Source organism: Nycticebus coucang, chromosome 23 (genome assembly GCF_027406575.1).
Source record: "Nycticebus coucang isolate mNycCou1 chromosome 23, mNycCou1.pri, whole genome shotgun sequence".
NCBI classification, from domain to species: Eukaryota; Metazoa; Chordata; class Mammalia; order Primates; family Lorisidae; genus Nycticebus; species Nycticebus coucang.
The window spans coordinates 25,612,526-25,627,474 of record NC_069802.1 but is presented as its reverse complement, the minus strand read 5'-3'; the positions used below and the strand labels follow the sequence as shown (position 1 = coordinate 25,627,474).

Genomic DNA, 14,949 nt, shown 5'->3' with positions numbered 1-14,949 from the left:
CTCACTGTACTGCCCTCGGGTAGAGTGCCGTGGCCTCACACAGCTCACAGCAACCTCCAACTCCTGGGCTTAAGCGATTCTCTAAAATCAAGAACCGGGCCGCGCCTGTAGCTCAGTCAGTAAGGCGCCGGCCCCATATACCGAGGGTGGCGGGTTCAAACCCGGCCCCGGCCAAACTGCAACCAAAAAATAGCCGGGCATTGTGGCGGGCGCCTGTAGTCCCAGCTACTCGGGAGGCTGAGGCAAGAGAATCGCTTAAGCCCAGGAGTTGGAGGTTGCTGTGAGCTGTGTGAGGCCACGGCACTCTACTGAGGGCCATAAAGTGAGACTCTGTCTCTACAAAAAAAAAAAAAAAAAATCAAGAACCAGGGCGGTGCCTGTGGCTCAGTGAGTAGGGCGCTGGCCCCATATGCCGAGGGTAGCGGGTTCAAACCCAGCCCCCGTCAAACTGCAACAACAACAACAAAATAGCCGGGCGTTGTGGCGGGCGCCTGTAGTCCCAGCTGCTCGGGAAACTGAGGCAAGAGAATCGTGTAAGCCCAAGAGTTAGAGGTTGCTGTGAGCCGTGTGACGCCACGGCACTCTACCCGAGGGCGGTACAGTGAGACTCTGTCTCTACAAAAAAAAAAAAAAATCAAGAACCAACTATAAGCTATCTGTAAAAGATATATACACTTTAAATACAAAGACACAAATTAATTAAAAAGGATAGAAAAAGATTTACTCAGCAAAGAGTAACCCTAAGAAGGGTGGAGTGATCATATTGACATCAGACAAAAAAGGCCATTAATGCTCAAAGAATATTAATTCAGATAAGGAAGAACCTTTTATAATAATAATTGTTTAAAAGATCAAATCATTAGGAAAACATAAAGCCTAAATGAAGACATAAAAATCCTACATATGCACCCAATGGCACAACTTCAAAATGCATGAAGCAGGCTCAGGGCCTGTAGCTCACTGGTTAGGGTACCAGCCACATACACCAGAGCTGGCAGGCTCCAACCCAGTCCAGGCCTGCCAAACAACAATGATAGCTACAACCAAAAAACAGCCAGGTGTTGTGGTGGGCTCCTGTAGTCCCAAGTATTTGGAAGGCTGAGGCAAGAGAATCGCTCAAGCCCAAGAGTTTGAGGTTGCTGTGAGCTGTGATGTCACAGCACTCTAGCCAGGGCAACATAGTGAGTCTCTCTCCAAAAAAAAAAAGAAAATGCATGAAGCAAAAACATCAAACTTAAAGACTGTAATAAAACTAGACCAAAAAAAAAAAAAAATCCATAAGGATACAGGAGATCTGAACATTTTAAGTACTTAACTGAATTGATATTTATAGAATCAACTGATACATATAGAACCACTCAACTGCAAAATACACTTTCTTTTTAAAGTGTACGTGAAATGTTCACAAGGAAGCTATGAAATGAGTTTCAATACAATTTCAAAAGACTTAGATCTTAGAAAATCTTCTTTGCCCACAACAAACCAGAATAAAAATAGGTCGGGAAGCCCTCAAGTGTCTGGAAATTATCACACTTCAAAGAATAAATCATTAAGATAAATTAAAAACTATTCTCGCGAGTGGGCCCGCGAGCTGGTGAGGTAAGGTGGCGTCGGTCCTGCCGGGCCGCTGCAGTTCCCCGCCAAGCTGAGGCCAGACTCCGGCGCTGAATGAAATGAATGAAAAGGAAAGGACAACATATCAAAAATGGAATGCAGTTAAAGCAGTGCGTAGAAGACAACTCATAGTTTTAAATGCTTCTATTTAAAAAGTAGAAAGGTCTACAATCAATGATGTAATCTTCTACCCTAAGCAACTAGAGAAAGACGAGAAAACCCCAAATGAGCAATAAAGTACAAAAATCATTGAACTAGAATACAGAAAATCAACAGAACCAAAAGATGGCTTTTTGAAAGATTTAAAAACTGATAAACCTCCAGTTAGATTAGTCAGAAAAAAATGTATGCATTACCACTTACAATGATGTCTGAACAAAGTTCCTGATCTTAGAGATTTCTAGTGGAGCAAAGTAATATTAGTCATACAAGTAAATCTACACCTACAGAGTGTAGTAAACTCTAACAGAGAATTCTGTAGTGGAGTGAGAGGCCAATTTAGATCGGAAGAGGGCACCTCTGCAAAAATTACTCAAGTTCCGGCACTCTTCTTGGAGCAACATTACCCCAGCTATTGCCCAGACTCTGCTAGGCAGGTGGCAGCCCCGCCCCGCACACTGCGCCCCGCCCCACCGCCGCCCCCGTCGTTCTGCGCAGGCGTGAGGCTGGCGCCCAGCCCAGGTGGGGCGCGGCCCGCGGCGGGGCTGGGCGGGGCTGGGCGGGGCAACCGCTGGGCGGGCGGCGAGCGGGCCCGCGAGCTGGTGAGGTGGCGTCGGTCCGGCCCGGTCGCTGCAGTTCTCTGCCATGCTGAGGCCAGACCCCGGCGCTTGGCCTCTCTGATCTGGTCTCAGCGTGGAAGGCGCCGAGGGAGCCCATGGCGGAGCCCTCGGAGTCCGGCCGGCGGGGAGGCGGGAGCGCGGGAGAAGAGGAGGACGAGGAGCGGGAACCGCTGCTGCCGCGGACCGCCTGGGCCCACCCGCGGAAAGGCGCCCCGGGGAGCGCCGTGCGGCTGCTGGAGACTGCCGGGGAGGATGGCGAGGTCTACCCTGGCGTGGCCGTCGACGAGGAACTGCTGCTCCCGGCCGGGAAGTCTCCCTCCACCGTCTCGCTGAGTCCGTCCTCCATCCGGGACCGGAGCAGCCACTCGAGTTCAGGTGCGACCCGGCGCCCCGCGTCCCTGCCGAGGCTCCCACTGCCTCCGTCGCCGCCCCCACGCGCTCCCCTCCCCGAGTCCCGGCTCGCTTCCGTCTCGCACTTGCACTTGCTTGCGCGGCTCTCGGGGCCGCCAATCTGGAGCACGGACCAAAACAAACCCCAGACCATTCACCCTCCTCCTGTTCCCACGTTTACTCGCACTTTCCCGGGAGCTGTGGGCTGCTTCCCCCAGGGCGAGTGGCTGCCATGAAGTTGAGTCTAAACTTTTGGAATTGGACACTAAAGCAAACTTAACACTGTAAAAATGACTTAACCGTTGTTTTCTCAAGTTTGGACTTGAGTTTTGAAGTAAGAACCCTGAGCCATCAAGAAAGTTCTCGGAGTTGTGGCTTTGCGGATTTGCAAGGTGGATGACAGATGTACAGCAAGAAAATCCAGTTGCCACTGAGACACGTTTCCAAACTTTTTTCTAGTAAATGTCATTGTGACGTTAGCCAGAGGGGGCAGAAGCGGTTAAATCCTTTTCTTGCTCTTTCTTCCTGCACAGTTTTTCATTCATGAGTGCCTTCTCTACTCTTTAAAAAAAAACCCAAACCTTTTTCTCCAGTAAGCAAACTGATAGCCTCAGGTGGAAGAGAAGGCAGTTGAAACGAGGTTGTAAAATGTAGGCTTGCTGTTCTGCATGTGTGGATATTTGCTGATGAAGTGAGTTTTTTGGTGTGTGAGTGAAGATAGGCTAATTTAGCGGAAATAGTGTAGGCTTGTAAGAATCTTAGCTAAAGGTGAGACAGACTTGTTTGTAAAAGGGTAATGATAACACACCTATGTGTGGTGGTGTGCACACCATGGGATTATCACTCCATACGTGACAATTTAAAGCCGTAAAAAATGTTTTGTTTTTAACTTAATTTTTATTAAGTTATACCTGTATACATTTATGGGGTACAATGTGATGATTTGATGTACAATGTGGAGTGCTTAAATCAAATGGATTAACATAACCATTACTTCCCTTATTTTTTGTAGTAAGACATATATAATATACTCTTGTTTTGAAATGTAACCTTGCATCGTGCACATTAGGTGAGATCCCACCAAATACTCTCCCTCCCTTTGTCCTCCCCCTCCCGGAAAATGTCCTTTTCAATAGTACTGCTTAGCTTTTCTCGAGTTGTTAGGTTTTACATGTCCTTTAATGTGTATTGTACATTTCAGAGAATTCTTCAAGCCTTAGTTGAACTTTGATCCTCTTGCCTAAGCCTCCTGTGTAGCTGGGTCTATAGGCGCCTGCCACAACACTGGGCTAGTTTTAGAGATGGGGGTCTCACTCTTGCTTAGACTGGTGTGGAACTCCTGAGTCCACGGGCCTGGGCCTCTCAGAGTGCTAGAATTACAGGCATGAGTCAGGTACCCAGCCCTGTTCACACACATTCTAGGCGTAAATAAATCTGAGCAGCCCAGGGGAAGCAGTCTGTCAGATTGTTAGCAAGTGTGTCTGATGAGGCCTCTCTGCTACCATTATGGTGTCAGCTGATGGATGTGTTGACAGAGCAGGGAAACAAACATGAAGTTGGAACTAGATCACAAATAGACCTGCATTCACCTGGCTACATTAGCAATTTAGGCATATATTACCCAGAATCCAATCTGCGCAGTGACAGATCTGTGTGGCTACTTGCCTTTTTCTATCCCATTTAACTTTGTGTAGCTTCTAAAGCCCTGAGGTGCATTCCTTCTGTGAAAGTGAGGTCTTTTGAAAACAAATAGTATTAAGGCTAGAAAAGCTCTAAGTGAGGATAGAGTATAGTGTTATAACACAAATGGATTGTCAAAAAGAATTCCTCCTTTTTTTAAATGGTAGTATTTTTGTGTTACAGTTTACAGTTTGCAAAGATCTTTTTTAATATATATTTCATTAATCCTCACAATAGCCCAGCTAGTGAGTTGTAATTCACCCTCATCCTTGGGAGAATTCAAAATTAATAAGCCAATAATGACTGGCAGGCCATAGAACTTCAGAAGTAAATGGTTTCTGAAGTTGAATATCAGGAAGTGGTAAAGCCAGGACTGAGTCTACTACTTTTTTCACATCCTGTATTTCTCCCATTTTGCTGTAGATCCCTAAGTGTTATAAAATTATATTTTTAGTTATTATGGAAGTTTTAATGGGGTTTTAAAATAGTTTTGGATTGTCAAACTGTTTTAAAACTTTTAAGACTTCCAAAAAGTTTGAGTAATTTATCTATATTTTTAAGTCTAGTTTTTGAATGAATCCATTAACTTTTTTATACTTAACTTCCAACTTCCATGAAGCCACCTGTCTAGTTACAAGATATTCTTGCCTTTAGATTAATATTAACATCATTTATGATGCTTATTTTGTGTGCATTAATAGGTTTATGTACTTTAGCCAGTGGGAGAGTGTCATCGGTCTATTTAATTAGACATTTAACAAAGGCTAGAAATAGCATCAACTATAGTGTCAGTTGTTGGATCAGTGTTAGAGTAGGATTATTGGCGTTCCTCATCTTAGTTATCATTTTAATCAGTGAATTGGGTAATAATAAAGATGATAATAGCTGATATCGCGTAGCAGTTTCTATGTGCTAGGTATAGTTCTATGCCCTTCCCATATATTAATTCATAACTAACCCTGTGAAGTGAGTACTATATTTTTATTCCCATTTTAAGAAATCACAGACTCTGGGAGGCTGAGGTGGGTGGATTATTTGAGATCAGCCTGAGCAAGAGTGAGACCCAGTCTCTACTAAAAATAGAAAAAACAAACAAACAAACAAAAAAATAACACCCAGGTGTTGTGGCAAGCACCTGTAGTTCCAGAGGCTGAGGCAAGAGGATCACTTGAGCCCAGGAGTTTAAGGTTGCTGTGAGCTATGCAGAGTGAGATTCTGTCTAAAAAAAAAAAAGAAAAGAAAAGAAAAGAAATCATAGAGCACTAAAGTGATTTCTCCAAGGTCCCAGTTAATACAGATCAGGAGCACTTGCCTTCTGTTGGCGAGCCTAACAGTATTAGAATTCACAAAGAGCTACCAAAGTAAATGAAAAAAGAAAATTTGTATTTATGTCACTTTACGACTCACAGTGGCCTATAAATGCATAAACAAAATCAGAAAATCATTTAAAAGTAAGAAAAAAGATGAGAACGGGAAATAAGAGCAGTGAACTTAAATAAGATGAATACTAGAATAAGAGCGCACAGAATACACATCACGTGCTGGATGCAGCCGCCCACAATCTTGATTTTTAAGATTACTGAGCAGCTAATATGAGAAGAGTACAGTCGCTGCATCCATAAGGTTAAAGCAAAGTGGTTCTTTGAACTCAACCAGAAGTGACAAAAATAACCTATTAGTTTTTTTTTGGAGAAGAGACTGTATGCTGATCAGTACCTTTGTGGTAACAGTGATTAATTTCTTAGGGGTAATTTTGTAACTTTCCTGAAGCTCATTTCAGCAGAAATAGTTCTAATGGCTGGTGCTATCTGTAATGCCAGATTTAGGTTCAAGACACTGATAATCTGGTTTAATTTAGTGAAAGATTTTTGAAGAGTAGATGTTCCGTGTCTTGACAGTTCTCCATGACTGAGGTTTTGAAAGATAGTAAGCAATGTGTATTGGAGATTATTTCTCAATTAGTGCTTAAAATATTTCTTTCTTTGTTTTTCATGTTTTGCAGAGATACATCATTCATCAAATATTTGAGCATCTACTTGGTGCCAGTAGAAATGAAGGCCTTGAGGAATAGAGACCTGTATCAGATGGGTGCCTGATCACCTACCTTAGACCCTTATAGCTTTAGAGCCTATTGTAGGAAACGGTTAATTAAAACAGACTGTATCTGTGCTCACATGGGGAGCCCTGAATGTTCCTTTGAGGGATCGAGCAGTCCCCTAGATGTAAGGGACAGGGAAGACTTAGCAAAAAAAATGGCATCCAATTGGAGACCTGAAGGTGAACAGCACTGGGCCTCCAAGGCAGGGTTCAGTTCACCAAACTTGTGAGCTCCTACTTTTTTTCTAGAAAATATTCTAGTTAATGGGAAAGATATAATAAAGATGAGTAAGGTGTAGTTCTAATCCTCAAGAGAGGAGTTCATTTGGATTGCTTTATGTGAAATGAAAATGGTAGGTTACTTTATAAGTGGATACTTAGAGTCAAATATAAAAGTTATGCAATGAATCCTCTTTTTTTTTTTTCCTGAGACAGTCTCACTGTGTCACCCTCAGTAGAGTGCTGTGGCATCACAGCTGACAGCAACTTCAAACTCTTGGGCTTAAGCATTTCTCTTGCCTCAGCCTCCCAAGCAGCTGGGACTACAGGTGCCCACCACAACGCCCAGCTATTTTTTTTGGTCGTCGTTGTTTGGCAGGCCTGGGCTGGGTTTGAACCTGCCAGCCCCGGTGTATGTGGCCAGCGCCCTAACTACTGAGCCACGGGCACCAAGCCAATGAATCCTCTTAATCCACTTTTAGTTTCTGCTTTCTGTGGGACCGGTAATAGCTCTGAAGGGTGGTCAAGGGGATAGTTTTTCAAACAAATTTATTGAGGGCCCTACCACATGCTAGGCCCTGTTCTAGGCACTTGAGGTATATCAGAGAACAACAACAAAAAAATTCTTTCTGCCTGGAATTTAGCTCATTTTGTTATAGCATCCTAAGTGTGAAGGATGAATAAGAATTAGCCATGGGAAGGAAGCTTGGCTTATTCTTGGGAACAACACGTTCAAAGGTTCAGAGAGTGGGCTGGACATCTTCTGAAAAGTGAGGATTTGGGGACTGGAACTTGACCAGCAGGCTACCAGCTCTTCTTAAAAGTGACTCAAATGAAGTACACACAGGTAAAATTAGGGATCACCCCAGAAAGTAATTTTGAACATTTCAAAATCAAAGCACAATCATTTATTCTTTAAGCAGTAACAGTAATTTTAATTGAAAAAAATTAAAATGTAGCTAACCTGTGCCCTCATCTAGTAAAAATCAAACTAAATGACAAAAACAAACCTTCGGAACAGATCATTCAGCTTGAAGCTGTGCAACATCTGGGGGGGTTCTCCAAGTTAAGCTCATTACCAATGTATGTTTAAGTAGAGTGAAGAAAATTATAGAATATAATTGTCAGTTATGAGTCATTTAAACAAAAATTGTCAGCTATAAACTAATTACTTTAAAGTTAGAATAGTTGGTATATAGCCTTTTTTTTTTTTTTCCTGGTAGTAATTAGATAGGACCAGTGATTTTTAAAGTGCCTTTCTAGATTGTTGTGATGAATCCCAGTTATCTCCAAGTAAAGGAATGTGGGAAGGTTATTATTTATAAAAGGGTAGCTCAAAGGGGGAAAATATAAAGAGAATGGAATGAGAACCTCCTGGTGTATTTTATAGGAATGTTTCTGATTGATCTGATTTTGGTTGGAAAGGAATTATTAAGTGTTTGGAGGAGGATTGTGGGTTCCATGAGAGCAACAAAGGCAGATTCTATGATGAACTCATAAAACATAACGCATAAAGTAATTTGGCAACATTTAGTAGTAATAATGTCAAGATTTGTGCATAATGTCCAGAAGAACTTCTCAAGTACAGATCTGGAAGAGTGGTCTAAGAGTTTAGCCATTTCAGTGTGACCAGTATGATAAGACTTCTAAGTAACTCTTAGAAGTATTACAGGGCTAAGACTTCTAAATAACTATCAGAAGTATTACTATTACAGTATTACCGGACTTCTTATTTTGGGATAGTGTCAAAACTGAAAGGTGTCTCGATTCTCTGCAGTGATTTACTTGGTTTTGGAGACCATATTTTAAGGAGAAACACTGAAATATTGAGCCTTGAAAGAGGAGAGAAACTAGGATGCTGAAAAACTTGAAAATATTCCATATGGAAGGAGGTGGAAAATACACTTAGGAGAATGTGAAATGATCTTCAACTTTTTTTTGGAGACAATCTCATTATGTTGCCCTTGGTAGAGTGCTGTGGGGCCACAGCTCACAGCAACCTCAAACTCTGGGCTTAAGCGATTCTCTTGCCTTAGCCGCCCAAGTAGCTGGGGCTGCAGGCACCCGCCACAACGCCCGATTATTTTCTTGTTGGCATTGTCATTGTTGTTTAGCTGGCCCAGGTTCAAACTCGCCACCCTTGGTGCGTGTGGTGGGCGCTGTAACCACAGTGCATAATAAGGCCTTGAACTTATTATGAGATGAGAAACCACTGGGCTGTTGGTATAAAGGAGTGACATGATCTGTCTTACACAAGGATTACTACAGGTTCTCTGTTGAGTGGAGAGGGCATGGGTGACAGAGGGAGGCCAGGTAGGAGGCACTTGTCATAATTTAGGTGAGAATTGACAGTGACCAAATCATGGCGAAGGAATGGAGCTGGTAAGTGGTAGTTGAAGTCTGGATATTTATTGCAGGTAGAGCCAAGACTACTTGCTGATAGATGGGATTTAGAGGGTGAGAGTGTGAGATCTTGGATGGTTCTAAGGTTTTTGCCTAAGCAACTGGAAGATAATTTCAACTGCCAGCAACTGAAATAATAAGGAAAGTGAGGGTGAAGCATTGAGTTTTCAGTAGCGAAGTTTGAGTTGTCTGTTAAACGTCCAGGTAGAGGTATTGAATACAGCAGTCTGGAATTCAGGTCAGAAGTCCCCAGTTGTAAATTTGGGAACCATCAGTGTTTGTGAAGGAGAGCAGAGGAACGTGAACCGAACCTAGAACACTCCAAGGTTAAATGGCAGCTGGGCAGATGTGGGGCTGTGGCCTGGTGATAGTCTTTTTCTGACTGCTTCTCTTTTCTTGGTGAAATAGGAAGCTGGATCATCTGCTCAGAGAAGGGATGGGAGAGTAGGTATTGGGAATTTGAGGAACAGAATTGGTTTGTGTGCATTATTCTCCTCAAGTTCAGCTGTCCTGGTGCAAGCATGGAGTTGGCAGACAGATTTAACCAGGACTGGGATTTTTCCAGGTGATTGTGATGAAGGGAGGGGACAAAGTGATTCTGTGATGATTGCCCATAATTTAAGCTGGCCAGGGCGGAGGGTAGCAAAAACCCAAAGAGGGTAAAGTCCAGGAACATTGTTGGAGATCATCAGTGCTTTATTGGTTATAGTGGGGTGGATAAATTTTTGAACTCAAAGTGCCAGAGAGACTGAACTGGGAAGGAAGTGATTGTCATTGAAAAGTGTTTGGTTGGGCACAGTACCTCACACCTGTAATCCAGCACTGTGGAAAGCCGAAGTGGGCGGTTTGCTTGAGGCCAGGCCAGCCCGGGCAACGTAGCAAGACTCTGTCTCTTAAAAAAAAAAAAAAAAAAAAAAGAAAGTAAGTATGGTGAGCTTACACTTATTGGTAATGACAAGATCTGAGGTTTGACTGGAGTGAGAGTCTGAGGTAGGATAGATAGGATTACTGGAGGGGAGGAATTCAAAGAAATGGGAGATAACAGTGTAATTATTTCAACAAATAGTAAACTTTTCTTACGTGTGATTATTTGGAAGTTAAAGAGAAGTGGGGTTTTATACAATAATTGATAACCTTTTCTCTGCCTTAATATCCTCTTGCCAGTGACCTAATCCAATACTACAGGTCCACATCACGAGCACTGTTATAGCCGGTCTTTCTTTCTCGTGCAGCAACTACCGGTATCTCGGAGATGAATGCGTTCTTGGATGACCCCGAATTTGCTGATATTATATTGAGAGCAGAGCAAGCAATAGAAGTTGGAATTTTTCCAGAAAGAATCTTCCAAGGTTCAAGTGGAAGTTACTTTGTGAAGGATCCTAAGAGGGTAAGAATTTCACAGACGTACTATATATAACAGGAATTTTGGGAAACTCTTCATTTAAATGTGAAGTCATTGCGAGTTTCTGAAGATATTTTCCTATTGAATCTGATTGCACCCTCTTTTCCAAAATAAAGGTCAGTTTTTTATTTTTACTAAAGCACTCTACTATTTAGAAATAGAGCTAATTATTTTAAGTCAGTTTGCTGTTCTGTTATTTTATGTTTGGTTTCGGGCATTTATTGAATGCCCACCTTCAGCTGTAGATGTGCTGAGCATGTATATTCCTAAGTCCTTACCTTATAGTCGCCTCTAACCTTAGTAGTCAGAGTGGAAGTTTAAACTTTCAAAGCTTGTTTAATATTATTTCTAGTGCTTTGGTTTTTTTGTCAAAGATATATTTTGCCCTACAAACGTTTTGTTTTAGCATTATACCAGGGAAGGAGGCTGGCGATCTGAAGTTGGAAGGCATTGACATGTGACAAAGTGAAATGAACCAGACTGTTTCTAGAGTAGAAAAGAAAAGTTGATATGGCCCCTTGTTTCACTTCATCTGGAATTTTCTTTAAAAAACAAGAATGGAAGAAAAAGTATCCAATGTACTCAGCCCTACTATGAAACTAATTTATGGCTTTCATATGAAAGCTATAACCCAGTTACAACCTAATAATGGGGGAAATGGAGGGGAGGGAGGGGGGAGGTAGGCAGAGGGAGGGGCATTGGTGGGATTACACCTGCTTCTTACAAGGGTACATGTGAAACTTAGTAAATGTGGAATGTAAATGTCTTAGCACAATAACTAAGAAAATGCCAGGAAGGCTATGTTAACCAGTGTGATGAAAATGTGTCAAACGGTCTATGAAAGCAGTGTATGGTGCCCCATGATCACATTGATGTACACAGCTATGATTTTTTTTTTTTTTTGTAGAGACAGAGTCTCACTTTATGGCCCTCGGTAGAGTGCCGTGGCCTCACACAGCTCACAGCAACCTCCAACTCCTGGGCTTAAGCGATTCTCTTGCCTCAGCCTCCCGAGTAGCTGGGACTACAGGCGCCCCCCACAACCCCTGGTTAGTTTTTGGTTGCAGTTTGGCCGGGGCCGGGTTTGAACCCGCCACCCTCAGTATATGGGGCCGGCGCCTTACCGACTGAGCCACAGGTGCTGCCCCCAAGCTTGATTTCTTAATTTGCTGTTGATTTTTTTACTAGTGACTCAAACTTCATATATTAAATTTATTGCATTATAAAGCAATTATATACTTAGGATTATAATAAGACTTTTATTTCTTGTCTAAGGATAATTCAGCCTGTAAATTTAATATGAATATATTGTCAGTACTAAAGAGTATAGAGACAATTATAAGAGGGACTTTACCTAACAAATGCAATTAGTATAACCTGGTTTCTTGTACCCTCAAAGAATCCCCAACAATAAAGAAAAAAATTAAAAAAAAAAAAAAAAGGAGTGTAGAGAGAGACTTTTAAATATCCAAGAACAAATTTTTTTTTTTTTTTTTTTTTTTTTTTTTTGGCCGGGGCTGGGTTTGAACCCGCCACCTCCGGCATATGGGACCGGCGCCCTACCCCTTGAGCCACAGGCGCCGCCCAGAACAAATTTTTTTTAAGTAGGAGAGAGTTTATTTAAAATTGGTTCATGGTTCATGAAAAAATAACTGGAAAAGAATTTTAGAGTAGGACAGTCTGACAGCGTAGATGTTCACAAGATCTTACTGCCTTTATAGTTTAGAGAACTTTTCTTTTTCTGTTGGATTTATCCACTCATTTAACAAATACTTGAATGCCTACACTGTGTCAGGTACTGTTCCGAGTACTGGAGATGCGGCCTTGACACAGCCCTGCCTTTTTAGAAAGTACATTGTAGTGGGGTAAGTAGACAGGAAACAGACATATAAGAGGATAATAACACTGTTTGGTTTGGAGTGGTGGTTTTTAAACATTTAAAAATCAGTGGAACCTGGTCGGGTGCAGTGGCTCACGCCTGTAATCCTTACACTCTGGGAGGCTGAGGTGGGAAGATCACTTGTGCTCAGGAGTTGGAGACCAGCCTGAGCAAGAGTGAGACCCTGTCTCTACTAAAAATAGAAAAAATTAGCAAGGTATTGTGGTGATATGCCTCAGCCTTCTCATTGCTTCAAGTAATGAGAAGACTGAGGCAGGAGGATTACTTAAACCTAGGAGTTACGGTTGCTGTGAGCTAGGCTGATGCCATAGCACTCCAACCTGGACAACAGAATGAGACTCTCTGTCAAAAAAAAGAAAGGAACAATCAATGGAAACTTTTCTTTTTTCTTTTTTTTTTTTTTTGTAGAGACAGAGTCTCACTATATCGCCCTCGGGTAGAGTGCCGTGGCGTCACACGGCTCACAGCAACCTCTAACTCTTGGGCTTACGCGATTCTCTTGCCTCAGCCTCCCGAGCAGCTGGGACTACAGGCGCCCGCCACAACGCCCGGCTATTTTTTTGTTGCAGTTTGGCCGGGGCTGGGTTTGAACCCGCCACCCTTGGCATATGGGGCCAGCGCCCTACTCACTGAGCCACAGGCGCCGCCCAATGGAAACTTTTCTTAACTTGGAAGTCCAGTAATACAAAACAGAGAAGCCAAGCCTAATCTGGTAAAAATGGCAGGGGGCACTTGGGGCCTTGCCCTTTCCTTCCTTTCTGAGCACAGTTTGAAAACCACTGGCCCAAGGATTATTAATTTTTTTTTTTTTTTTTTGTGTAGAGACAGAGTCTCACTTTATGGCCCTCGGTAGAGTGCCATGGCATCACACAGCTCACAGCAACCTCCAACTCCTGGGCTTAAGCGATTCTCTTGCCTCAGCCTCCAGAGTAGCTGGGACTACAGGCGCCCGCCACAACGCCCGGCTGTTTTTTTTTGGTTGCAGTTCAGCCGGGGCTGGGTTTGAACCCACCGCCCTCGGTATATGGGGCCGGCGCCTTACCAACTGAGCCACAGGCGCCGCCCCAAGGATTATTAATTTTAAAGATTGCTGAATGGGAATGAATATAAAAAATGTGATTGAAATTAAGCCTTTTCCTATTTGAAGGTTGTGCCTAAATCAGTGGTGGAAAGCAATAGAAAACAAGTTAATCAGAATGCATTTTATGGATGATTTTCTACATATATTAAAAGTCTAATAAGATTTCTACTTTTTTTCCCTAGAAAATTATTGGTGTGTTTAAGCCCAAATCAGAAGAGCCGTATGGTCAACTGAATCCAAAATGGACCAAATACGTCCACAAGGTCTGCTGCCCTTGCTGCTTTGGCAGGGGCTGCCTGCTTCCTAACCAGGGGTACCTTTCGGAAGCAGGTGCCTACCTTGTGGATCAAAAGCTTCATCTGGGCATCGTACCGAAAACAAAGGTAAAGGCGAGTTTGTTTCTAATCATGTACTTGTGATTTGCAGCCTGCTTGTCATTGAGTAGTGATAATTCCTAATGAAGAAGCCTGAAGGTGAGCCCCTGTTTTGGTAATCCAAGAGCCATGAGTGACTAGTAAGTTCACTGTGTATAGATTCAGAAAGTTATCTAAGGGAAAGGATCTTGTTTCCCTGAGGTCAGGCAATGCTAACAGAAAAAGGAGAAAGAAGTACCATTTAGAAAGCAAAGAAAGACTAGAGATCTAGAGATGTGCTTAAAGGACTAAAGTGCTTAAAGGACTGCTCTTGTTTTCTTTTTAGCTTTTGTAAATTTTTATTTAAGCCTTCCTCGAAATGTTCATTGCTAAGTCTGCATTTCATTGCTCTGTTTCTAGGTGGTTTGGCTTGTCAGTGAAACCTTTAACTATAGTGCAATTGACCGGGCAAAATCAAGAGGCAAAAAGTACGCTTTAGAAAAAGTGCCAAAAGTAGGTAGAAAGTTTCACCGCATAGGACTTCCTCCTAAGGTGAGTTCCTCTGATAAGCTTTATTTGGGGGGCAATTAGGCACATGTATTCTGAGCTCGGCATTAAGCTGTGAACTGGGGGTGATAATAAAGAAAACAGTTTTTCATCTTCTAAGCACTTAGAGTAAACCAGTAATTTCACTGCATTATGATAAAGCTGTGGATATGATGGTAAGTTCAGGGAGCTCTGAGAGGAAAGAAGAAGGATGCCTAACCCAGTTTGGAGGGGTGGGGAATGTTGCATCGAAGGCTTTAGAACAGGGGTCCTCAGACTCCACACGAGGCGGTGTGATTGTATTTGTTCCCGTTTTGTTTTTTTACTTCAAAATAAGATATGTGCAGTGTGCATAGGAATTTGTTCATATTTTTTTTTAAACTATAGTCTGGCCCTCCAACAGTCTGAGGGACAGTGAACTGGCCCCCTGTTTAAAAAGTTTGAAGACCTCTGCTTTAGAAAGTAATGGCTAAAAGCACAGATCT

At 42.6% G+C, this 14,949-nt stretch overlaps 1 protein-coding gene across 2 annotated transcripts in view; it reads left to right on the top strand.

The window, feature by feature from the left end:
• Positions 1-2,341: 2,341 nt before the first annotated feature.
• Positions 2,342-14,949, top strand: part of PI4K2B (phosphatidylinositol 4-kinase type 2 beta) — a 34,098-nt gene continuing 21,490 nt past the window's right edge. Inside the window, exons 1-4 of one of the 2 annotated variants that reach the window (XM_053577845.1) lie at positions 2,342-2,768; positions 10,415-10,569; positions 13,748-13,948; positions 14,339-14,470. In XM_053577845.1, the coding sequence (XP_053433820.1) occupies positions 2,489-2,768; positions 10,415-10,569; positions 13,748-13,948; positions 14,339-14,470 (768 nt within the window). In that variant the 5' untranslated portion in view covers positions 2,342-2,488. The remainder of the gene's footprint in view (positions 2,769-10,414; positions 10,570-13,747; positions 13,949-14,338; positions 14,471-14,949) is intronic. The other variant, XM_053577844.1, reaches the window with a different exon arrangement.